The sequence below is a fragment of the Mustelus asterias genome, chromosome 9 (assembly GCF_964213995.1).
Source record: "Mustelus asterias chromosome 9, sMusAst1.hap1.1, whole genome shotgun sequence".
Taxonomy (NCBI): domain Eukaryota; kingdom Metazoa; phylum Chordata; class Chondrichthyes; order Carcharhiniformes; family Triakidae; genus Mustelus; species Mustelus asterias.
This window is the reverse complement of record NC_135809.1, coordinates 67,584,041-67,609,328: the sequence shown is the minus strand read 5'-3', so window position 1 is coordinate 67,609,328 and position 25,288 is coordinate 67,584,041. Positions and strand designations below refer to the sequence as shown.

Here is a 25,288-nt window from a genome sequence, read left to right as displayed (position 1 = left end):
TTTGGACACGGGGGGGAGTGCGGGGTTTGGACACGAGGGGGAGAGTGCGGAGTTTGGACACGAGGGGAGTGTGCGGGGTTTGGACACGAGGGGAGTGTGTGGGGTTTGGACACGAGGGGGAGTGTGCGGGGTTTGGACACGAGGGGGAGTGTGCGGGGTTTGGACACGAGGGGGAGAGTGCGGGGTTTGGACACGAGGGGGAGTGTGTGGGGTTTGGACACGAGGGGGAGTGTGTGGGGTTTGGACACGAGGGGGAGTGTGCGGGGTTTGGACACGAGGGGGAGTGTGCGGGGTTTGGACACGAGGGGGAGAGTGCGGGGTTTGGACACGAGGGGAAGTGTGCGGGGTTTGGACACGAGGGGGAGTGTGCGGGGTTTGGACACGAGGGGGAGTGTGCGGGGTTTGGACACGAGGGGGAGAGTGCGGGGTTTGGACACGAGGGGGAGTGTGCGGGGTTTGGACACGGGGGGGAATGTGCAGGGTTTGGACACGAAGGGGAGTGTGCGGGGTTTGGACACGAGGGGGAGAGTGCGGAGTTTGGACACGAGGGGAGTGTGCAGGGTTTGGACACGAGGGGGAGAGTGCGGGGTTTGGACACGAGGGGGAGTGTGCGGGGTTTGGACACGAGGGGGAGTGTGCGGGGTTTGGACACGAGGGGGAGTGTGCGGGGTTTGGACACGAGGGGGAGAGTGCGGGGTTTGGACACGAGGGGGAGTGTGCGGGGTTTGGACACGGGGGGGAATGTGCAGGGTTTGGACACGAAGGGGAGTGTGCGGGGTTTGGACACGAGGGGGAGAGTGCGGAGTTTGGACACGAGGGGAGTGTGCAGGGTTTGGACACGAGGGGGAGAGTGCGGAGTTTGGACACGAGGAGGAGTGCGCAGGGTTTGGACACGAGGGGGAGAGTGCGGAGTTTGGACACGGGGGGGGGGGGGGGGGGGGGAGTGCGGGGTTTAGACAAGAGGGGGAGTGTGCGGGGTTTGGACACGAGGGGGAGTGTGCGGGGATTGGACACGAGGGGGAGAGTGCGGGGTTTGGACACGAGGGGGAGAGTGCGGGGTTTGGACACGAGGGGGAGTGTGTGGGGTTTGGACACGAGGGGGAGTGTGTGGGGTTTGGACACGAGGGGGAGTGTGCGGGGTTTGGACACGAGGGGGAGTGTGCGGGGTTTGGACACGAGGGGGAGTGTGTGGGGTTTGGACACGAGGGGGAGTGTGCGGGGTTTGGACACGAGGGGGAGAGTGCGGGGTTTGGACACGAGGGGGAGTGTGCGGGGTTTGGACACGAGGGGGAGTGTGCGGGGTTTGGACACGAGGGGGAGTGTGCGGGGTTTGGACACGAGGGGGAGAGTGCGGGGTTTGGACACGAGGGGGAGTGTGCGAGGTTTGGACATGAGGGGGAGTGTGCAGGGTTTGGACACGAGGGGGAGAGTGCGGAGTTTGGACACGAGGGGAGTGTGCAGGGTTTGGACACGAGGGGGAGAGTGCGGGGTTTCGACACGAGGGGGAGAGTGCGGAGTTTGGACACGAGGGGAGTGTGCAGGGTTTGGACACGGGGGGAGAGTGCGGGGTTTGGACACGAGGGGGAGTGTGCAGGGTTTGGACACGAGGGGGAATGTGCAGGGTTTGGACACGAGGGGGAGTGTGCGGGGTTTGGACACGAGGGGGAGTGTGCGGGGTTTGGACACGAGGGGGAGTGTGCAGGGTTTGGACACGAGGGGGAATGTGCAGGATTTGGACACGAGGGGGAGAGTGCGGGGTTTGGACACGAGGGGGAATGTGCAGGATTTGGACACGAGGGGGAGAGTGCGGGGTTTGGACACGAGGGGGAGTGTGCGGGGTTTGGACACGGGGGGGGGGGGGGGGGGGTGCGGGGTTTAGACACGAGGGGGAGTGTACGGGATTTGGACACGAGGGAGAGAGTGCGGGGTTTGGACACGAGGGGCGTGTGCGGGGTTTGGACACGAGGGGGAGTGTGCGGGGTTTGGACACGAGGGGAAGCGTGCGGGGTTTGGACACGAGGGGGAGAGTGCGGGGTTTGGACACGAGGGGGAGAGTGCGGGGTTTGGACACGAGGGGAGTGTGCGGGGTTTGGACACGAGGGGAGTGTGCGGGGTTTGGACACGAGGGGAGTGTGGGGTTTGGACACGAGGGGAGTGTGCGGGGTTTGGACAAGAGGGGGAGTGTGCGGGGTTTGGACACGAGGAGGAGTGTGCGGGGTTTGGACACAAGGGGAGTGTGCGGGGTTTGGACACGAGGGGAGTGTGCGGGGTTAGGACACGAGGGGGAGTGTGTGGGGTTTGGACACGAGGGGGAGTGTGCGGGGTTTGGACACGAGGGGGAGAGTGCGGGGTTTGGACACGAGGGGAGTGTGCGGGGTTTGGACACGAGGGGAGTGTGCGGGGTTTGGACACGAGGGGAGTGTGCAGGGTTTGGACACGAGGGGGAGAGTGCGGAGTTTGGACACGGGGGGGGGGGGGGGGTGCGGGGTTTAGACACGAGGGGGAGTGTGCGGGATTTGGACACGAGGGAGAGAGTGCGCGGTTTGGACACGAGGGGCGTGTGCGGGGTTTGGACACGAGGGGGAGTGTGCGGGGTTTGGACACGAGGGGCGTGTGCGGGGTTTGGACACGAGGGGAGAGTGCGGGGTTTGGACACGAGGGGGAGAGTGCGGGGTTTGGACACGAGGGGAGTGTGCGGGGTTTGGACACGAGGGGGAGAGTGCGGGGTTTGGACACGAGGGGGAGTGTGCAGGGTTTGGACACGAGGGGGAGAGTGCGGGGTTTGGACACGAGGGGAGTGTGCGGGGTTTGGACACGAGGGGAGTGTGCGGGGTTTGGACACGAGGGGGAGTGTGCGGGGTTTGGACAAGAGGGGCAGTGTGCGGGGTTTGGACACGAGGGGGAGTGTGCGGGGTTTGGACACGAGGGGAGTGTGCGGGGTTTGGACACGAGGGGGAGTGTGCGGGGTTTGGACACGAGGGGGAGTGTGCGGGGTTTGGACAGGAGGGGGAGTGTGCGGGGTTTGGACACGAGGGGCGTGTGCGGGGTTTGGACACGAGGGGAAGCGTGCGGGGTTTGGACACGGGGGGGAGTGCGGGGTTTGGACACGAGGGGGAGAGTGCGGAGTTTGGACACGAGGGGAGTGTGCGGGGTTTGGACACGAGGGGAGTGTGTGGGGTTTGGACACGAGGGGGAGTGTGCGGGGTTTGGAGACGAGGGGGAGTGTGCGGGGTTTGGACACGAGGGGGAGAGTGCGGGGTTTGGACACGAGGGGGCGTGTGTGGGGTTTGGACACGAGGGGGAGTGTGTGGGGTTTGGACACGAGGGGGAGTGTGCGGGGTTTGGACACGAGGGGGAGTGTGCGGGGTTTGGACACGAGGGGGAGTGTGCGGGGTTTGGACACGAGGGGGAGTGTGCGGGGTTTGGACACGAGGGGGAGAGTGCGGGGTTTGGACACGAGGGGGAGTGTGCGGGGTTTGGACACGGGGGGGAATGTGCAGGGTTTGGACACGAAGGGGAGTGTGCGGGGTTTGGACACGAGGGGGAGAGTGCGGAGTTTGGACACGAGGGGAGTGTGCAGGGTTTGGACACGAGGGGGAGAGTGCGGAGTTTGGACACGAGGAGGAGTGCGCAGGGTTTGGACACGAGGGGGAGAGTGCGGAGTTTGGACACGGGGGGGGGGGGGGGGAGTGCGGGGTTTAGACAAGAGGGGGAGTGTGCGGGGTTTGGACACGAGGGGGAGTGTGCGGGGATTGGACACGAGGGGGAGAGTGCGGGGTTTGGACACGAGGGGGAGAGTGCGGGGTTTGGACACGAGGGGGAGTGTGTGGGGTTTGGACACGAGGGGGAGTGTGTGGGGTTTGGACACGAGGGGGAGTGTGCGGGGTTTGGACACGAGGGGGAGTGTGCGGGGTTTGGACACGAGGGGGAGTGTGCGGGGTTTGGACACGAGGGGGAGTGTGCGGGGTTTGGACACGAGGGGGAGAGTGCGGGGTTTGGACACGAGGGGGAGTGTGCGGGGTTTGGACACGAGGGGGAGTGTGCGGGGTTTGGACACGAGGGGGAGTGTGCGGGGTTTGGACACGAGGGGGAGAGTGCGGGGTTTGGACACGAGGGGGAGTGTGCGAGGTTTGGACATGAGGGGGAGTGTGCAGGGTTTGGACACGAGGGGGAGAGTGCGGAGTTTGGACACGAGGGGAGTGTGCAGGGTTTGGACACGAGGGGGAGAGTGCGGAGTTTGGACACGAGGGGAGTGTGCAGGGTTTGGACACGAGGGGGAATGTGCAGGGTTTGGACACGAGGGGGAATGTGCGGGGTTTGGACACGGGGGGAGAGTGCGGGGTTTGGACACGGGGGGAGAGTGCGGGGTTTGGACACGAGGGGGAGTGTGCAGGGTTTGGACACGAGGGGGAATGTGCAGGGTTTGGACACGAGGGGGAGTGTGCGGGGTTTGGACACGAGGGGGAGTGTGCGGGGTTTGGACACGAGGGGGAGTGTGCAGGGTTTGGACACGAGGGGGAATGTGCAGGATTTGGACACGAGGGGGAGAGTGCGGGGTTTGGACACGAGGGGGAATGTGCAGGATTTGGACACGAGGGGGAGAGTGCGGGGTTTGGACACGAGGGGGAGTGTGCGGGGTTTGGACACGGGGGGGGGGGGGGTGCGGGGTTTAGACACGAGGGGGAGTGTACGGGATTTGGACACGAGGGAGAGAGTGCGGGGTTTGGACACGAGGGGCGTGTGCGGGGTTTGGACACGAGGGGGAGTGTGCGGGGTTTGGACACGAGGGGAAGCGTGCGGGGTTTGGACACGAGGGGGAGAGTGCGGGGTTTGGACACGAGGGGGAGAGTGCGGGGTTTGGACACGAGGGGAGTGTGCGGGGTTTGGACACGAGGGGAGTGTGCGGGGTTTGGACACGAGGGGAGTGTGGGGTTTGGACACGAGGGGAGTGTGCGGGGTTTGGACAAGAGGGGGAGTGTGCGGGGTTTGGACACGAGGAGGAGTGTGCGGGGTTTGGACACAAGGGGAGTGTGCGGGGTTTGGACACGAGGGGAGTGTGCGGGGTTAGGACACGAGGGGGAGTGTGTGGGGTTTGGACACGAGGGGGAGTGTGCGGGGTTTGGACACGAGGGGGAGAGTGCGGGGTTTGGACACGAGGGGAGTGTGCGGGGTTTGGACACGAGGGGAGTGTGCGGGGTTTGGACACGAGGGGAGTGTGCGGGGTTTGGACACGAGGGGGAGTGTGCGGGGTTTGGACACGAGGGGAAGTGTGCGGGGTTTTGACACGAGGGGAGTGTGCGGGGTTTGGACACGAGGGGGAGTGTGCGGGGTTTGGACACGAGGGGGGGGGGGAGTGCGGGGTTTGGACACAGGGCGGGGGGAGTGCGGGGTTTGGACACCGGGCAGGGGGGTGCGGGCTTTGGACACGGGGCGGGGGGAGTGTGGGCTTTGGACACGGGGTGGGGGGTGTGCGGGCTTTGGACACAGGGCGGGGGGAGTGCGGGCTTTGGACACGGGGCGGGGGGAGTGCGGGCTTTGGACACGGGGCGGGGGGAGTGCAGACTTTGGACACGGGGCGGGGGGAGTGCGGACTTTGGACACGGGGCCCGGTGAGTGCGGATAGGTGGCATCACGAGTTCGGACACGGAGGAGATTGCGGGGTTCGTAAATGAGATGGGGGTTCAGACATCATAGGGTTGTGTTTGGATGTCCGTTCATAGTTTGGGACATCGGAGGGTGCCAGTGTTGGATCTGGGTTGTTTGGACATCAGGGGTTTAGCATGGTGGGAAGATCGGGTCTGGAGGGCTGTTGGGCAAATGGGCAGGTCGGATCAACAGGGAGTGGCGATCTGTGGGGGGTCATAGAGTACAGAAAAGGCCCTTTTGCCCATTGTTTCTGGGTCAGAGGGGAGGTCTGATGTGGTGGGGCTCGGGGCAGATTGCGTGGAGGGAGATTGGGTCGGTGGGGGGGGAGGACGGGGTTGTGTTGGTGAGCGGATTGGGTTGGGTGGGTCAGGGTATGGGTTCTGGTCGAAGGGGAGGTAGGGGCTGGTCAATTTTGTTGGGGGGGGGAGCATTGCATGGATGGGTGTGAGGGGAGGTCATGTCTGTGGCATGGGGTGAGAACAGATTATGTTGGGGGGCGTGGACATCAAGGCGATTGGGGGAGTGGGGGTTTGGTCGGGAAGAGGGTTTTGGGTCTGTGGTGGATGGTTGGAAATCCTAAGGGTTGGGTGGAGGGAACACTATGGGGTGTGGGATGCTTAGTTGGGCAGGGGGGCTCTATGCGGGACTGAGTCTGAGTTTTTAAAAATAGTTACACTGGAGTTCGTGACTTTGTATGTTCTAACTCTTTCAGAGTAACGAGCGTATAGCTGGCAGAACCACCCAAAGTTCGTGGTATTTAAATCGCTTTGTCGCATGGTTCACAGTCCAGCGAAATTATTTAGGGGAAGTTAGTGTTTCTGGACAATTGCAGGGTCAACCCTTACCCGGGAACCTCTGAGTGGTGTTCCCACCCCCACATCCAATGCTGGCGAGCCAGCAAGTTACAGACCATTTGACTCGAAGGAGCTTTTATAAAACATAAAGGATAGAAATTATGACCACTGTTTATGGAACTAGTGGTGTCACACCACCTTAGTCAACAGAACCTGGCAATCTCAGTTTCACAATCGGAAGATTTGAGAGAGTGAAGAGATGTGCAATGAAGCACCAAGTGTGTAAATGGGAACAGGGCTGTACAGCAGGAGTCAAATAATGAAGCAGAACCAGAGTAGAGAATTAAGGAGAGACTGGAGAATTGACATTTTAAGCCCAAAGAGGAAAGGATTCCTCCTTGTTTTGCAGCACCTGAGAAGTACAACTGACTAATTGATCAACAGTATTGGGAGTGTAGAAATTTACAGCACAGAAGGTGGTCATTCAACCTATTGTGTCCATGCCAGCTCTTAATTAAACTAATCCTAATCAATGAAGCGAATGACTTCACTCATCCTGCATTTCCTGTGAAAATTCTCCATTGAAAGATAATGGAGGGAAAACTCACTAAGTACCAAACATCTCAATGCCCACATACCACCCAAGTTCTGCCTATGCCGTGGTCTCTTTCTGTGGCAAAACATTCTCAGCTGCAGACTCTTTATGTAAGGACATTTCTCTTAACTTGAAATTATCCTTCCCTATTGCCTCTGCAGTTGTCCAACAGGTTTGAGGTTCTTTCAGCTTGTCTTGTTTGGACTGGGAGCTACAGAGTGGATGAGCTGACCGACCATAGCACTGTGGTACAGGAAGCCATTCAACTGAAGGGAACAAAAAAGAACTTAGTGGTAGTAGGGGACAATGTAGTGAGGGGGGATTGACACGATTGTCTACAACAGAGTCCTGGCAGCAATGTTACCCGCCCGGTGCTAGAAGTTAGAATATTTGCTCAGAACTGGAAAAGCACTTAAATGCATTCTAAAATTTCCTTTTAACTTTTCGTTGCTCTGTTGAAGCAGTCCTGATATCTTGACTCTTCTAATTATAGCTTCTCATCCCTAGATCCACGCTACTGAACCTAGGCTGTACTTCCTCTGTGGCGTTAATAATTTTCCCACAGTGAAGTGCCCAAAGCTGCATACACTGAATCATAGAATCCTACAGTGCAGAAGGAGGCCATTTGGCCTATCAAGTCTGCACCAACCACAGTCTCATCCAGGCCCTATCCCCATAACCCCATCTATTTACCCTAGCTAGTCCCCCTGACACTTAAGGGCAATTTAGCATGGCCAATCCACCTAACCCTTTGGATTGTGAGAGGAAACCTACGCAGACACGGGGAGAATGTGCAAACTCCACGTAAACAGTGACCCAAGGCCGGAATTGAACACAAGTCCCTGGCGCTGTGAGGCAGCAGTGCTAACCACTGTGCCACCATGCCACCCTACTGCTTGAACTGTGAACAGTGGATTGTATTACCTTCTGCTTTTATATTCCTATTCCATGTATCTAATAATCAAATGCAAAATGCCTGTGGTCTTTCTTGATATCTTCAAGTATAGCTAAATAAAGTTAATTTTAGAAGCAAGAAAACTATGGCCTGATTTGAAAAGCGCTGGAAACTAGTATATTTGTTTGAAGCATAGGCAATTGCCTATCGGTATTATTATAATCATTAATTACAAGGGAGACTAATCAAAGTATTTATACTTAATAATTGCAAGAGAGGAGACACAAATGTAGCAAGGTATTACTGTAATCGAACAATTTGGAAACAATTTTTTTTTCAATCACATTATAGACATGAAGAGAAAACAAAAACACCAGACTACAATATGTTATCTGAAAATCTGGGAATTTCATTCTCTTTCCCTGTTAGGTGCTGAGTCCCAGAACAAATATTGGAGTTTACTGCAGTGGAAAGAATAAACGGAAAAAAATGAAAGAATTATTGATGGAGAAAGACAGAGAGTTAGATTTGGAAAGCCTGAGTGACTTTGAAGAGATGGCTGAACAATCCAGTGATCCAAACACAGTTGTGAGTATCAGATATCTTTATTTACTGAACTTCCAGATTTCAATTCACCAATTAGTACCTGTAACTCATTTCCCAGGTATTCGTTGATTTTTATATAAATCCCAAAATACCTCATTTAGATTTCCAGGTTTCTTATTCTGTGACATATATTATGAATCAAGTGAGGAGATGTAAGGGAATGACTCTCCAATCTTACCACTCCAAGTCTGATCATTGCAATTTGAGAGGATGTGCTTTGCCAGTACAGCAGGAGTTCCACCCTGCACACTTACAGATGAAATAAGTAGTTAGACGTGTTTTTGAGTTTAATCAAAGAGCGAGAAACATTTAATGACACTACTTCCCGAACTTAACCAATGCTAGGTAAATCACAACCTCCATTCATACATCTCACACATTCCCTGGTCCCATACGCACATGTGGTAGAATAAGAGCATAAGCTTCAAGATTTTGTTTACTGTTCGTGAAGGAGATAAACAATCAAAAGATTCAATGTCCTTTGGTTGGTCTTGGTGCAGTGATTCACAGTGTGGCCGCGTTGTTTGGTTTGAAATGCAGGTGATCCCTTCACCAGGTTGTTAATATGGATTATAAATAGTTGAGGCCTCAGTACTGATCTCTGCAGCACTCTACTGGGTTACAGGTTGCAAACTGAAAATCACTGTTATTAGTTAGCCAGACATCTATCCTTGCTTTTGATGAGTATCTGGTGAGTGGTTAAGGTCTATTCTATTCCTACAGTTTAAAATAATACAGGAATTTGTGATAAGATTACTAAAGTACATAAAAGAAAATAAATAATTGGATAAAATAAATAAGTAGTTAACTAAGATGGAAGGGCAGGTGATATGTCATGACTGTAGCATGTGGGTGCTCCTGGATACCAGTGTGATCCAGGGCAAATATGTCTGCAGTAAATGTCTGTGGTAAATGGGCGGCACGGTAGCACAGTGGTTAGCACTGCTGCTTCATAGCTCCAGGGACCTGGGTTCGATTCCTGGCTTGGGTCGCTGTCTGTGTGGAGTTTGCACATTCTCCTCGTGTCTGACGTCATTTATATAAATGATCTGGAAGAAGGAGTAACTGGGGTGATCAGTAAGTTTGCGGACGACACAAAACTGGCAGGACTTGCAGATAGTGAGGAACATTGTCAGAGGCTACAGAAGGATATAGATAGGCTGGAAATTTGGGCAAGGAAATGGCAGATGGAGTTCAATCCTGATAAATGCGAAGTGATGCATTTTGGTGGGAATAATGTAGGGAGGAGCTACACGATAAATGGAAGAACCATAAAGGGTGTAGAGACGCAGAGGGACCTGGGTGTGCAAGTCCACAGATCTTTGAAGGTGACGTCACAGGTGGAGAAGGTGGTGAAGAAGGCATATGGCATGCTTGCCTTTATAGGACGGGGCATAGAGTATAAAAGTTGGGGTCTGATGTTGCAGATGTATAGAACGTTGGTTCGGCCGCATTTGGAATACTGCGTCCAGTTCTGGTCGCCACACTACCAGAAGGACGTGGAGGCTTTGGAGAGAGTACAGAGGAGGTTTACCAGGATGTTGCCTGGTATGGAGGGGCTTGGTTATGAGGAGAGATTGGGGAAACTGGGGTTGTTCTCCTTGGAAAGACGGAGGATGAGGGGAGACTTAATAGAGGTGTATAAAATTATGAAAGGCATAGATAGGGTGAACGGTGGGAAGCTTTTCCCCGGGTCGGTGGTGACGTTCACGAGGGGTCATAGGTTCAAGGTGAAGGGGGGGAGGTTTAACACAGATATCAGAAGGACATATTTCACACAGAGGGTCGTGGGGGCCTGGAATGTGTTGCCGGGCAAGGTGGTGGAGGCGGACACACTGGGAACGTTTAAGACTTATCTAGACAGCTATATGAACGGAGTGGGAATGGAGGGATACAAAAGAGTGGTCTAGTTTGGACCAGGGAGCGGCGCGGGCTAATTGTTCCTGGTTTCTCGTTTCAAGGCTTCATTCTACGATCATCTTGCTGGTGCCAGTACAGAGTGAGACTGCGGATAGTTGGGAACCTGTCTCGGGGGCAGGGAATTCATATGGTGTTCGTGGAAGTGGAAATGACTAGGGTTGGGAAGCATTTTCCGATCGGGGCCATTGTGATCTCCTGGACTCGTTTCGATCGCCTCAGGGGGTCGGAGAGGAATTTCCCAGATTTTTTTTTCCCCATATTGGCCCTGGGGTTTTTCACTCTGGGTTTTCGCCTCTCCCTGGAGATCACATGGTCTGGAATGGGGGGGTGGGGGTAAGTTAATAGGTTGTAATGAACAAAGCATCATAGCTGTGAGGGACAGCTCGGTGGATAGGATATTGGTATGTAGATAGGCTGGAAAATTGGGCGGGGATCCTGGATTCAGGATTCAATCCTGGACCGGGGAGCGGCGCGGGCTTGGAGGGCCGAAGGGCCTGTTCCTGTGGTGTATTGTTCTTTGTTCTTTGTTCTTTGTCTGTGTGGATTTCCTCCGGGTGCTCTGGTTTCCTCCCACAGTCCAAAGATGTGCGGGTTAGGTTGATTGGCCATGCTAAAATTGCCCCTTAGTGTCCTGAGGTGTGTGGGTTAGAGGGATTAGTGGGTAAAATATGTAGGGATATGGGGGGAGGGCCTGGGTGGGATTGTGGTCGGTGCAGACTCGATGGGCCAAATGGCCTCTTTCTGCACTGTAGGGTTTCTATGGTTCTATGGTTTCTATGACTTGGGGAGCTTTGGGTCAGAGTCATTGAGCTGGAGGCTGAAATGTAGACACTGCAACACATCAGGGAGAGGCACAAAGCCGTCACACCACAGAGGTTAGGGTCCTCGATTTGGTGAGTGGTCAGGAACATAGAACATAGAAAGCCACAGCACAAACAGGCCCTTCGGCCCACAAGTTGCGCTGATCATATCCCTACCTCTAGGCCTATCTATAGCCCTCAATCCCAGTAAATCCCATGTACTCATCCAGAAGTCTCTTAAAAGACCCCAACGAGTTTGCCTCCACCACCACCGACGTCAGCCGATTCCACTCACCCACCACCCTCTGAGTGAAAAACTTACCCCTGACATCTCCTCTGTACCTACCCCCCAGCACCTTAAACCTGTGTCCTCTCGTAGCAACCATTTCAGCCCTTGGAAATAGCCTCTGAGAGTCTACCCTATCCAGACCTCTCAACATCTTGTAAACCTCTATCAGGTCACCTCTCATCCTTCGCCTCTCCAGGGAGAAGAGACCAAGCTCCCTCAACCTATCCTCATAAGGCATGCCCCCCAATCCAGGCAACATCCTTGTAAATCTCCTCTGCACCCTTTCAATGGCTTCAACATCTTTCCTGTAATGAGGTGACCAGAACTGCGCGCAGTACTCCAAGTGGGGTCTAACCAGGGTCCTATAAAGCTGCAGCATTATCTCCCGACTCCTAAACTCAATCCCTCGATTAATGAAGGCTAGTACGCCGTACGCCTTCTTGACCGCATCCTCCACCTGCGAGGCCGATTTAAGAGTCCTATGGACCCGGACCCCAAGGTCCTTCTGATCCTCTACACTGCTAAGAATGGTACCCTTCATATTATACTGCTGCTTCATCCCATTGGATCTGCCAAAATGGATCACCACACACTTATCCGGGTTGAAGTCCATCTGCCACTTCTCCGCCCAGTCTTGCATTCTATCTATGTCTCGCTGCAACTTCTGACATCCCTCCAAACTATCCACAACACCACCTACCTTGGTGTCGTCAGCAAACTTACCAACCCATCCCTCCACTTCCTCATCCAGGTCATTTATGAAAATGACAAACAGCAAGGGTCCCAGAACAGATCCCTGGGGCACTCCACTGGTCACTGACCTCCACGCAGAGAAAGACCCCTCCACAGCCACTCTCTGCCTTCTGCAGGCAAGCCAGTTCTGGATCCACAAGGCAACAGCCCCTTGGATCCCATGCCCTCTCACTTTCTCAAGAAGTCTTGCATGGGGGACCTTATCGAACGCCTTGCTGAAGTCCATATAGACCACATCCACCGCTCTTCCTTCGTCAATGTGTTTGGTCACATTTTCAAAGAACTCAACCAGGCTCGTAAGGCACGACCTGCCCTTGACAAAGCCGTGCTGACTACTTTTGATCATACTAAACTTCTCTAGATGATCATAAATCCTGTCTCTCAGGATCCTCTCCATCAACTTACCAACCACTGAGGTTAGACTCACCGGTCGGTAATTTCCCGGGCTGTCCCTGTTCCCTTTCTTGAATATAGGGACCACATCTGCAATCCTCCAATCCTCCGGAACCTCTCCCGTCTCCATCGACGATGCAAAGATCATCGCCAAAGGCTCCGCAATCTCCTCCCTCGCCTCCCACAGTAACCTGGGGTACATCCCATCCGGTCCCGGCGACTTACCAACCTTGATGCCATTCAATAGTTCCAACACATCCTCTTTCTTTATGTCCACATGCTCGATCCTTTCTGTCCACCGCAAACCAGCAGTACAACCACCCAGATCCCTTTCCACCGTGAATACCGAGGTAAAGTATTCATTAAGCAGCTCCGCCATTTCTAACGGTTCCGCACAAACTTTTCCCCTTCACCTTTTAAGGGTCCTATGCCTTCACATCTCATCCTTTTACTCTTGACATATTTGTAGAAAGCCTTGGGATTCTCCTTAATCTTACCCGCCAAGGTCTTCTCATGACCCCTTCTTGCTCTCCTAATTTCCTTCTTAAGCTCCTTCCTACATCCCGTATACTCCTCTAAATCCTTAACACCTCCTAGCTCTCTGAACCTTCTGTACGCCTCTCTTTTCTTATTCACCAGGTTCATCACAACCTTCGTGCACCACGGTTCCCGTACCCTCCCAACACCCCCCTGTCTCATCGGAACGTTGTCATGCAGAGCTCCAGACAAACATTCCTTGAAAATCCTCCACTTTCCTTCGGTACTTTTCCCCAAGAATGCCTCCTTCCAATTTACCCGTCTAATTTCCTCCCTGATGACACTGTATTTCCCTTTACTCCAGAGAAACACTTTCCTAGCCTGCCTGATCCTATCTCTTTCCAATGCTATCGTGAAGGAGATAGAATTATGATCGCTATCCCCAAGATGCTCACCCACCGAGAGATCCTCCACCTGTCCAGGTTCATTAGCCAGCACCAGATCAAGTACAGCCTCTCCTCTAGTAGGCTTATCCACATACTGTGTCAGGAAACTCTCCTGGACACACCTAACAAACTCCTCTCCATCCAAACCCCTAGCCCTAGGGATATTCCAATCTATGTTTGGGAAATTAAAATCTCCCATCACGACAACTCTGTTATTCCTACATCTCTCCAGGATCTGTTTCCCCATCTGCTCCTCAACATCTCTGTTACTATTGGGCGGCCTATAGAAAACACCCAGCAAAGTTATCGACCCCTTCCTGTTCCTAACCTCCACCCACAGAGACTCCGTAGTCAATCCCTCCACGGCGTCCACCTTCTCTACAGCCGTGACACTATCCCTGATCAACAGTGCCACTCCCCCCCCTCTCTTGCCTCCCTCCCTGTCCTTCCTGAAACATCTAAAACCCGGCACCTGAAGCACCCAGTCCTGTCCCTGAGACATCCAAGTCTCCGTAATGGCCACCACATCACAATTCGAAGCAGCAATCCACGCTCTAAGCTCATCCACTTTATTCACTACACTCCTGGCATTAAAATAGACACATCTCAGACCTTCAGCCTGAGCACTTCCCTTCTCCATCACTCGTCTAACCTCCCTCTTACCCTGTCTACATTCCTTATCTATTTGCGAGCTAACCTCCTCGCTCTCAGTCCCCTCATTTCGATTCCCTCCCCCCAACCTTTCTAGTTTAAAGTCTCTCCAGTAGCCTTAGCCAACCTTCCCGCCAGGATATTGGTCCCCCTGGGATTCAAGTGCCACCCGCCTTTTTTAAACAGGTCACACCTGCCCCTAAAGAGGTCCCAATGATCCAAGTACCCAAATCCTTGTCCCTTGCTCCAGTCCCTCAGCCACGCATTCATTCTCCACAGGAGGGTATGACTGCAGCTGAGGAATGTAAGGGGACTCAGAGAGCAGGAGAGTCAGTCTGCAATTGTCCAACAGGTTTGAGGTTCTTTCAGCTTGTCTTGTTTGGACTGGGGGCTGCAGAGTGGATGAGCTGAAAGACCATGGCACTGTGGTACAGGAAGTCATTCAACTGAAGGGAACAAAAAATAATTTATTGGTAGTAGGGGACAGTATAGTGAGGGGGGATTGACACGATTGTCTGCAACGAAGAGCCCTGGCAGCGATGTTACTTGCCCGGTGCCAGAGTTTGGAATATTTACTCAGAACTGGAAAAGCACTTAGTGGAAGGGGGAAGGATCTACTTGTCGTGGTCTATGTAGGTACCACCAACGTAGGCAGAATAAGGAAGGATGTTCTGCATAGTCGGTATAGGGAGTCAAGTACCAAATTACGAAGCAGAAGCTCAAAGGTAATAATCACTGGATCACTACCCCAGCCATGTGCAAATGGTCCACCCGATCTATGAGAGGCATAGATTGGGTGGACTCTCAGAGGCTTTTTCCCAGGGTGGAAATGTCTGCTACGAGAGGACACAGGTTTAGGGTGCTGGGGGGTAGGTACAGGGGAGATGTTCGGGGTAAGTTTTTCACACAGAGGGCGGTGGGCGAGTGGAATCAGCTGCCGTCAGTGGTGGTGGAGGTGAACTCAATAGGGTCTTTTAAGAGACTCCTGGATGAGTACATGGAGCTTAATAGGATGGAGGGTTATAGGTAGGTCGAGAAGGTAGGGATGTGTTCGGCACAACTTGTGGGCCGAAGGGCCGTTTGTGCTGTAGTTTTTCTATGTTCTATGTTCTAAATTGCAAAGGGCAAATAAGGTTAGATAAATAAATAAGTGGCTCAAAGACAGATGTAGGAGCAGTGAGTTCTGGTTCATGGGGTACGAGGGAAAATGGGGCTGTACTGTTAAGACAGTTTACACCTGAACTCTGCTAGAGCTCGGGTTCTCGCAAAACTAAATAGTGAGGGCAAGGAATCAAATTTGGGAGGATGTGATGATGCAAAGAGACAAGGCGAGACAGAAGGGTACTACTTGGGGTGGCACAGTGATTAGCACTGCTGCCTCACAGCGCCAGGGACCTGGGTTTGATTCCCAGCTAGGGTCACTGTCTGTGTGGAGTTTGCACGTTCTCCCCGTGTCTGCATGGGTTTCCTCTGAGTGCTCAGGTTGATTGGCCATGCTATATTGACCTAGTTTCGGGGGGGCTCAGCAGGATAAATATGTGGGGTTACATGGATAGGGTGGGATTGTTATCGGTGCAGGCTTGATGGGCAAAATGGCTTCCTTCTGTACTGCAGGGATTCTATGATTTTATTCGATTCTATGATAATATGGGAATTGAGAAACAGACCATGACATGAAGGGATAGAGAGTACAATGGTAAAACTAAATCAGTAATATAGCTAGACATTACAAAAGTAATAAAAGGACAAAACTTAAGGCTCTGTATCTGAATGTGCACAGTTTTCGAAACAAAACAGATTAATTGATAGCACAAACAGAAATAAGTATGATCTAATAGCCATTACAGAAACACAGCTACATGATGACAGAATTGGACCGGAATATTGAAGGGTATGCGACAATTAGGCAGGACAGAGAGCAAGGAATAGGTGAAGAGGTGGCTCTGTTAATTAATGATAATATTGGGACATTAGCAAGGGATAACGTAAATCCAGGAAACCAGGATGTAGAAGTGGTTTGGGTTGAGTTGAGAAATGATAAAGGCAAGAAGTCATTTGTGGGAGTGGTGTTCAGACCACCTAATTGTAATTACGCAGTAGGACAAAGTATGAAAGAAGTATGGGTGGCCCGGTGGCACAGTGGTTAGCACTGTTGTCTCACAGTGCCAGGGACCCGGGATCAATTCCAGCTTTGGGGTCACTATCTGTATGGTCCACATAGTGGCTAGCACTGCTGCCTCACAGCACCAGAGACCCGGGTTCAATTCCAGCCTCGGGTCACTGTCTGTGTGGAGTTTGCACATTCTCCCCGTGTCTGCGTGGGTTTCCTCTGGGTGCTCTGGTTTCCTCCCAAGTCCAAAGATGTGCGGGTTAGATTGATTAGCCATGCTAAATTGCCCTGGCCTACATGTGACTCCAGAGCCATAGCATAGAACAGTACAGCACAGTACAGGCCCTTCGGCCCTCGATGTTGTGCCGAGCTTTATCTGAAACCAAGATCAAGCTATCCCACTCCCTATCATCCTGGTGTGCTCCATGTGCCTATCCAATAACCGCTTAAATGTTCCTAAAGTGTCTGACTCCACTATCACTGCAGGCAGTCCATTCCACACCCCAACCACTCTCTGCGTAAAGAACCTACCTCTGATATCCTTCCTATATCTCCCACCACGAACCCTATAGTTATGCCCCCTTGTAATAGCTCCATCCACCCGAGGAAATAGTCTTTGAACGTTCACTCTATCTATCCCCTTCATCATTTTATAAACCTCTATTAAGTCTCCCCTCAGCCTCCTCCGCTCCAGAGAGAACAGCCCTAGCTCCCTCAACCTTTCCTCATAAGACCTACCCTCCAAACCAGGCAGCATCCTGGTAAATCTCCTCTGCACTCTTTCCAGCGCTTCCACATCCTTCTTATAGTGAGGTGACCAGAACTGCACACAATATTCCAAATGTGGTCTCACCAAGGTCCTGTACAGTTGCAGCATAACCCCTCGGCTCTTAAACTCCAACCCCCTGTTAATAAATGCTAACACACTATAGGCCTTCTTCACAGCTCTATCCATTTGAGTGGCAACCTTTAGAGATCTGTGGATATGAACCCCAAGATCTCTCTGTTCCTCCACATTCCTCAGAACCCTGCCGTTGACCCTGTAATCCGCATTCAGATTTGTCCTACCAAAATGAATCACCTCGCACTTATCAGTGTTAAACTCCATCTGCCATTTTTTGGCCCAGTTCTGCATCCTATCAATGTCTCTTTGCAGCCTACAACAGCCCTCCACCTCATCCACTACTCCACCAATCTTGGTGTCATCAGCAAATTTACTGACCGACCCTTCAGCCCCCTCCTCCAAGTCATTGATAAAAATCACAAATAGCAGAGGACCCAGCACGGATTCCTGTGGTACACCGCTGGTAACTGGTCTCCAGTCTGAAAATGTTCCATCCACCACCACCCTCTGTCTTCTATGAGATACAGTAAGAGTTTTAACAACACCAGGTTAAAGTCCAACAGGTTTATTTGGTGACAAATGCCATTAGCTTTCGGAGCGCTGCTCCTTCATCAGATGGAGTGGAAATCTGCTCTCAAACAGGGCACAGAGACACAAAATCAAGTTACAGAATATTTCTGTAACTTGATTTTGTGTCTTTGTGCCCTGTTTGAGAGTAGATTTCCACCCCATCTGATGAAGGAGCAGCGCTCTGAAAGCTAATGGCATTTGCTACCAAATAAACATAAGAACATAAGAAATAGGAGCAGGAGTAGGCCATCTAGCCCCTCGAGCCTGCCCCGCCATTCAATAAGATCATGGCTGATCTGACGTGGATCAGTACCACTTACCCGCCTGATCCCCATAACCCTTAATTCCCTTACCGATCAGGAATCCATCCATCCGCGCTCTAAACATATTCAGCGAGGTAGCCTCCACCACCTCAGTGGGCAGAGAATTCCAGAGATTCACCACCCTCTGGGAGAAGAAGTTCCTCCTCAACTCTGTCTTAAACCGACCCCCCTTTATTTTGAGGCTGTGTCCTCTAGTTTTAACTTCCTTACTAAGTGGAAAGAATCTCTCCGCCTCCACCCTATCCAGCCCCCGCATTATCTTATAAGTCTCCATAAGATCCCCCCTCATCCTTCTAAACTCCAACGAGTACAAACCCAATCTCCTCAGCCTCTCCTCATAATCCAAACCCCTCATCTCCGGTATCAACCTGGTGAACCTTCTCTGCACTCCCTCCAATGCCAATATATCCTTCCTCATATAAGGGGACCAATACTGCACACAGTATTCCAGCTGCGGCCTCACCAATGCCCTGTACAGGTGCATCAAGACATCCCTGCTTTTATATTCTATCCCCCTCGCGATATAGGCCAACATCCCATTTGCCTTCTTGATCACCTGTTGTACCTGCAGACTGGGCTTTTGCGTCTCATGCACAAGGACCCCCAGGTCCCTTTGCACGGTAGCATGTTTTAATTTGTTTCCATTGAGATAGTAATCCCATTTGTTATTATTTCCTCCAAAGTGTATAACCTCGCATTTATCAACGTTATACTCCATTTGCCATATCCTTGCCCACTCACTCAGCCTGTCCAAATCTCTCTGCAGATCTTCTCCGCCCTCCACACGATTCACTTTTCCACTTATCTTTGTGTCGTCTGCAAACTTCGTTACCCTACACTCCGTCCCCTCCTCCAGATCATCTATATAAATGGTAAATAGTTGCGGCCCGAGTACCGATCCCTGCGGCACGCCACTAGTTACCTTCCTCCAACCGGAAAAACACCCATTTATTCCGACTCTTTGCTTCCTGTCGGATAGCCAGTCCCCAATCCACTTTAACACACTACCCCCAACTCCGTGTGCCCTAATCTTCTTCAGCAGCCTTTTATGGGGCACCTTATCAAACGCCTTTTGGAAATCCAAAAACACCGCATCCACCGGTTCTCCTCCATCAACCGCCCTCGTCACATCTTCATAAAAATCCAACATGTTCGTCAAGCACGACTTTCCCCTCATGAATCCATGCTGCGTCTGATTGATCGAACCATTTCTATCCAGATGCCCTGCTATCTCCTCTTTAATAATGGATTCCAGCATTTTCCCTACTACAGACGTTAAGCTGACCGGCCTATAGTTACCCGCCTTTTGTCTCCTTCCTTTTTTAAACAGCGGCGTAACATTAGCCGTTTTCCAATCAACCGGCACTACCCCAGAATGCAACGAGTTTTGATAAATAATCACTAACGCATCCACTATTACCTCTGACATTTCTTTCAATACCCTGGGATGCATTCCATCCGGACCCGGGGACTTGTCCACCTTCAGACCCATTAGTCTACCCAGCACTGCCTCTCTGGTAACATTAATTGTATTAAGTATTTCTCCTGCTGCCAACCCTCTATCGTTAATATTTGGCAAACTATTTGTGTCCTCCACCGTGAAGACCGACACAAAAAACTTATTTAAAGACTCAGCCATATCCTCATTTCCCACTATTAACTCCCCCCTCTCGTCCTCCAAGGGTCCAACATTCACTCTCGCCACTCTATTCCTTTTTATATATTTATAAAAACTTTTACTATCATTTTTTATATTAATTGCTAGCCTAGCTTCATAGTCTATCCTTCCTTTCTTTATCGCTTTCTTAGTCTCTCTTTGTTGTTTCTTAAATTTTTCCCAATCACTTGTTTCTCCACTATTTTTGGCCACTCTGTATGCAGCTGTTTTTATTTTAATACTCTTCTTTATTTCCTTCGTTATCCACGGCTGGTTCTCCCTTTTCTTACAATCCTTGTTTTTTGCTGGAATATATTTTTGCTGAGAACTGAAAAGGATCTCCTTAAAAATCCTCCACTGTTCCTCAGCTATCCTACCTGCCAGCCTGCTCTCCCAGTCTACCGTAGCCAATTCATCCCTCATCCTATCATATTTCCCTCTGTTCAAACAGAGGACACTGGTTTGGGACCAAACTTTCTCCTCTTCCATCTGAATCAGAAATTCGACCATATTGTGGTCACTAGACCCAAGAGCGTCCTTCACAATAAGATCCTTAATTCTACCTACCTCGTTACACAATACCAGATCCAAAATAGCTTGTTCCCTCGTCGGTTCCATAACATGCTGTTCAAGGAAACTATCCCGACAGCATTCTAAGAACTCTTCCTCCATTCCACCCTTACCGACTTGAGTCTGCCAGTCAATGTGCATGTTGAAGTCCCCCATGATTATTGCCGTTCCGTTTTTACACGCATCCCTTATCTGCTTGTTTATAGCCCTCCCTACCTCAACATTATTATTTGGGGGCCTATATACCACACCTACTAGTGTCTTTCTCCCTCTACTATTCCTCATCTCTACCCATAATGATTCCACGTTTTGTTCCTCAGAGCCTATGTCATCCCTCAGTACTACCCTGATATTATCTCTTATTAATAGCGCGACCCCACCACCTTTTCCTTCCTGTCTATTCTTCCTAAACGCCTGATACCCCTGGATATTCATCTCCCAGTCCTGGTCACCTTTCAGCCACGTTTCTGTAATGGCCACTAGATCGTACCCACTTGTGCTGATTTGCACCATCAACTCATTTACCTTGTTCCGAATGCTTCGTGCATTCAGGCAAAGTGTCCTTATTCCAGCTTTTATCTGGACCCGCTTTGATGAGTCGCGAACACCCTCTCCCTCTACTCCCTTATCTAAATTACCGCCTTCATTCACTTGCACCCTCTCCTCTACCATTAATTTTGTAATTCCCCTTACCCCTGCATCCTCCCCCCCATCCATTAGTTCCTTGATCCTAGTCAACTCTTCTAGCTCCCCTCCCCCCCCAACCTATCTAGTTTAACCTGTTGGACTTTAACCTGGTGTTGTTAAAACTCTCACTTTGTTTACCCCAGTCCAACGCCGGCATCTCCACATCATGACTTCTATGAGATAGCCAGCTACTCCGCCAATCTTGGTGTCATCAGCAAACTTACTGACCCACCCTTCAGCCCCCTCCTCCAAATCATTGATAAAAATCACAAAGAGCAGAGGACCCAGCACTGATCCCTGTGGTACACCGTTGGTAACTGGTCTCCAGTCTGAAAATTTTCCATCCACCACCACCCTCTGTCTTCTATGAGATAGCCAGTTACTTATCCAATCGGCCAAATTTCCCTCTATCCCACACCTCCTTACTTTCTTCATGAGCCTACCATGGGGAACCTTATCAAACGCCTTACTAAAATCCATGTATACGACATCAACTGCTCTACCTTCATCTACACACTTAGTTACCTCCTCAAAGAATTCAATCAAATTTGTGAGGCAAGACTTACCCTTCACAAATCCGTGCTGACTATCACGGATAAAGCTGCATCTTTCCAAATGGTCATAAATCCTATCCCTCAGGACCTTTTCCATTATCTTACCGACCACCGAAGTAAGACTAACCGGCCAATAATTACCAGGGTCATTCCTATTTCCTTTCTTGAACAGAGGAACAACATTCGCCACTCTCCAGTCCTCTGGCACTATCCCCATGGACAGTGAGGACCCAAAGATCAAAGCCAAAGGCTCTGCAATCTCATCCCCTGCCTCCCAAAGAATCCTAGGATATATCCCATCTGGCCCTGGGGATTTATCGACCCTCAGGTTTTTCAAAATTGCTAATACACCTTCCCTCAGAACATCTACCATCTCCAGCCTATCAGCCTGTATCCCATTCTCATCCTCAAAAACATGGTCCCTCTCCTTGGTGAACACTGAAGAAAAGTATTCATTCATCGCCTCTCCTATCTCTTTTGACTCCATGCACAAGTTCCCACTACTATCCTTGATTGGACCTAACCTCACCCTGGTCATTCTTTTATTTCTCACTTAGGAGTAAAAAGCCTTGGGGTTTTCCTTGATCCGACCCGCCAAGGACTTCTCATTCCCCTCCTAGCTCTCCTAAGCCCTTTTTTTTAGCTCATTCCTTGCTACCTTGTAACCCTCAAGCGACCCACCTGAACCTTGTTTTCTCATCCTTACATACGCTTCCTTTTTCTTCTTGACAAGACATTCAACCTCTTTTGTGAACCATGGTTCCCTCACTCGGCCATTTCCTCCCTGCCTGACAGGGACATGCCTATCAAGGACACGCAGTATTTGTTCCTTGAACAAGCTCCATTTTTCATTTGTGCCTTTCCCTGACAGTTTCTGTTCCCATCTTATGCTCCCTAATTCTTGCCTAATCGCATCATCATTACCCCTCCCCCAATTATAAACCTTGCCCTGCCCTAAGGCCCTATCCCCCTCCATTGCAATAATGAAAGACACCGAATTATGGTCACTATCTCCAAAGTGCTCTCCCACAACCAAATCTAACACTTCATAGAAATAAATCATAGAAACCCTACAGTGCAGAAAGATGCCATTCGGCCCATCGAGTCTGCACTGACCACGATCCCACCCAGGCCCTACCCCCACATATTTACCTGCTAATCCCTCTAACCTACGCATCTCAGGACTTTTAGGGGCAATTTTTAACCTGGCCAATCAACCTAACCCACACATCTTTTGGACTGTGGGAGGAAACCGGAGCACCCGGAGGAAACCCACGCAGACACGAGGAGAATGTGCAAACTCCACACAGACAGTGACCCGAGCCGGGAATCGAACCCGGACCCTGGAGCTGTGAAGCAGCAGTGCTAACCACTGTGCTACCACTTGGCCCGGTTTATTACCCAGTACCAAATCCAATGTGGCCCCACCTCTTGTCGGCCTATCCACATATTGTATCAGGAAACCCTCCTGCACACACTGTACAAAAACTGCCCCATCCGAACTGTTCAACCTATAAAGGTTCCAATCAATGTTTGGAAAGTTAAAGTCACCCATGACAACTACCCTGTGACCTCCACACCTATCCATAATCTGCTTTGCAATTTCTTCCTCCACATCTCTATTACTATTTGGGGGCCTATAGAAAACCCCCAACAACGTGACCGCTCCTTTCCTATTTCTAACTTCAGCCCATATTACCTCAGTAGGCAGATCCCCTTCGAACTGCCTTTCAGCAGCTGTTAAACTATGCTTGATTAACAATGCTACTCCTCCACCTCTTTTACCACCTTCCCTACTCTTACTGAAACATCTATACCCCGGGACTTCCAACAACCATTCCTGTCCCTGTTCCAACCAAGTCTCCGTAATGGCCACAACATCGTAGTCCCAAGTACCAATCCACGTTCCAAGTTCACCTACCTTATTCCGGATGCTCCTTGCATTGAAGTAGACACACTTCAACCCACCTTCCTGTCTGCTGGTACACTCCTGCGACCTTGATACCTCCCTTAGTACCTCACTACACTCAACACTGGCTTCTGGACTACAGCTCGTTTTCCTATCCCTCTGACAAATTAGTTTAAACCCCCCCCGAAGAGCCGTAGCAAATTTCCCTCCCAGGATATTGGTGCCCCTCTGGTTCAGGTGCAAACTGTCCTGTTTGTGCAGGTCCCACCTTCCCCAGAAGGTGCTCCAATTATCCATGAAACTGAAACCCTCCCTCCTACACCATCCCTGCAGCCATGTGTTTATCTGCACTCTCTCCCTGTTCCTCAACTCGCTAGCACGTGGCTCCGGCAACAAACCAGAGATAACAACATGGTTTATCCTGACTCTCAGCTTCCACCCATGCTCCCTAAATTCCTGTTTTAAATCCCCGTCCCTTCTCTTACCTATGTCGTTGGTACCGATGTGTACCACAACTTGTGACTGTTCTCCCTCCCCCTTAAGGATCCTGAAAACACGGTCCAAGACATCACGGACCCTTGCACCCGGGAGGCAACATACCATCCGTGAGTCTCTTTCGCTGCCACAGAACCTCCTATCTGTCCCTCTAACTGTCGAGTCCCCAATGACTATTGCTCTCTTGTTCTCCCCCCTTCCCTTTTGAGCCATAGGGACGGACTCAGTGCTGGAGATCCGGTCACTGTGGCTTACCACTGGTAGGTCCCCCCCCTCCCAACAGTATCCAAAGCGGTATACTTGTTGCCGAGGGGAACGACCACAGGGGATCCCTGTACTGTCTGCTTCCTCCCAGCCCCTCTCACCGTCACCCATCTATCTTCATTCTTCGGAGTAACTACATCCCTGAAGCTTCTATCTATGACCACCTCTGCCTCCCGAATGATCCAAAGTTCATCCAGCTCTAGCTCCAGATCCCTAACACGGTCTTCAAGGAGCTGGAATTGGATGCACTTCCTGCAGGTGTACTCAGCTGGGACACTACGGGTGTCCCTCGCATCAAACATCCCACAGGAGGAACATTACACTGCCTGCACTGACATCCCTGCTAACTTCCCTTAATAAGAAACGAAAGAGAGAAAAAAAAAGCAATGTGGTTGACTCTCAATTGCCCTCGGATGGGCAATAAATGCTGGCCAATCTGTGATGCCCATGTCCCACAAATGAATAAAACAAAATAACCTAAATATAATCCTTAGCCTCTCCTTATATGGCAGACCTGCCATCCCAGGAATCAGTTTGGTAAACCTTTGCTGTACTTCTCTATAACAAGGACATTCTTCCTCAGGTAAGGACATCAAAACTGCACACAGTACTCCAGGTGTGGTCTCACCAATGCCCTGTAATGTGGGCAAGTGAGAAATTGTCCATTTTGGGCAGGAAGATCACAAAAGAAGCATATTACCTCAATGGTGAGAGATTGCAGAGATTCAGAGGGATCTGGGTGTCTTAGTGCATGAATCGCAAAAGGCTGGTAAACAAGTATAGTAAGTAATTCGGAAAGCTAATACACATCGTTGTTTATTGTGAGGGGAATTGAATATTCAAGTAGGGAGGTTATGTTTCATTTGTACAGGACACTGATGAGACCACATCTGGACTGCTATGTAGTGTTCATCTTTGTATTTAAGGAAGGATGTAAATGCATTTGAAGAGGTTCAGAGAAAGTTCATTAAATTAATGAATGGGTGGGTTGTCTTACGAGGAAAGGTTTTCCGAGGCTTGTGTCCTCTGGAACGTAACAG

At 51.1% G+C, this 25,288-nt stretch overlaps 1 protein-coding gene across 2 annotated transcripts in view; it reads left to right on the top strand.

The window, feature by feature from the left end:
• kdm5a (lysine demethylase 5A) overlaps positions 1–25,288 on the top strand; it is a 323,208-nt gene that overhangs the window by 236,316 nt on the left and 61,604 nt on the right. For both annotated transcript variants that reach the window (XM_078220321.1, XM_078220322.1), the window contains one exon: positions 8,360–8,518. In XM_078220321.1, the coding sequence (XP_078076447.1) occupies positions 8,360–8,518 (159 nt within the window). The remainder of the gene's footprint in view (positions 1–8,359; positions 8,519–25,288) is intronic.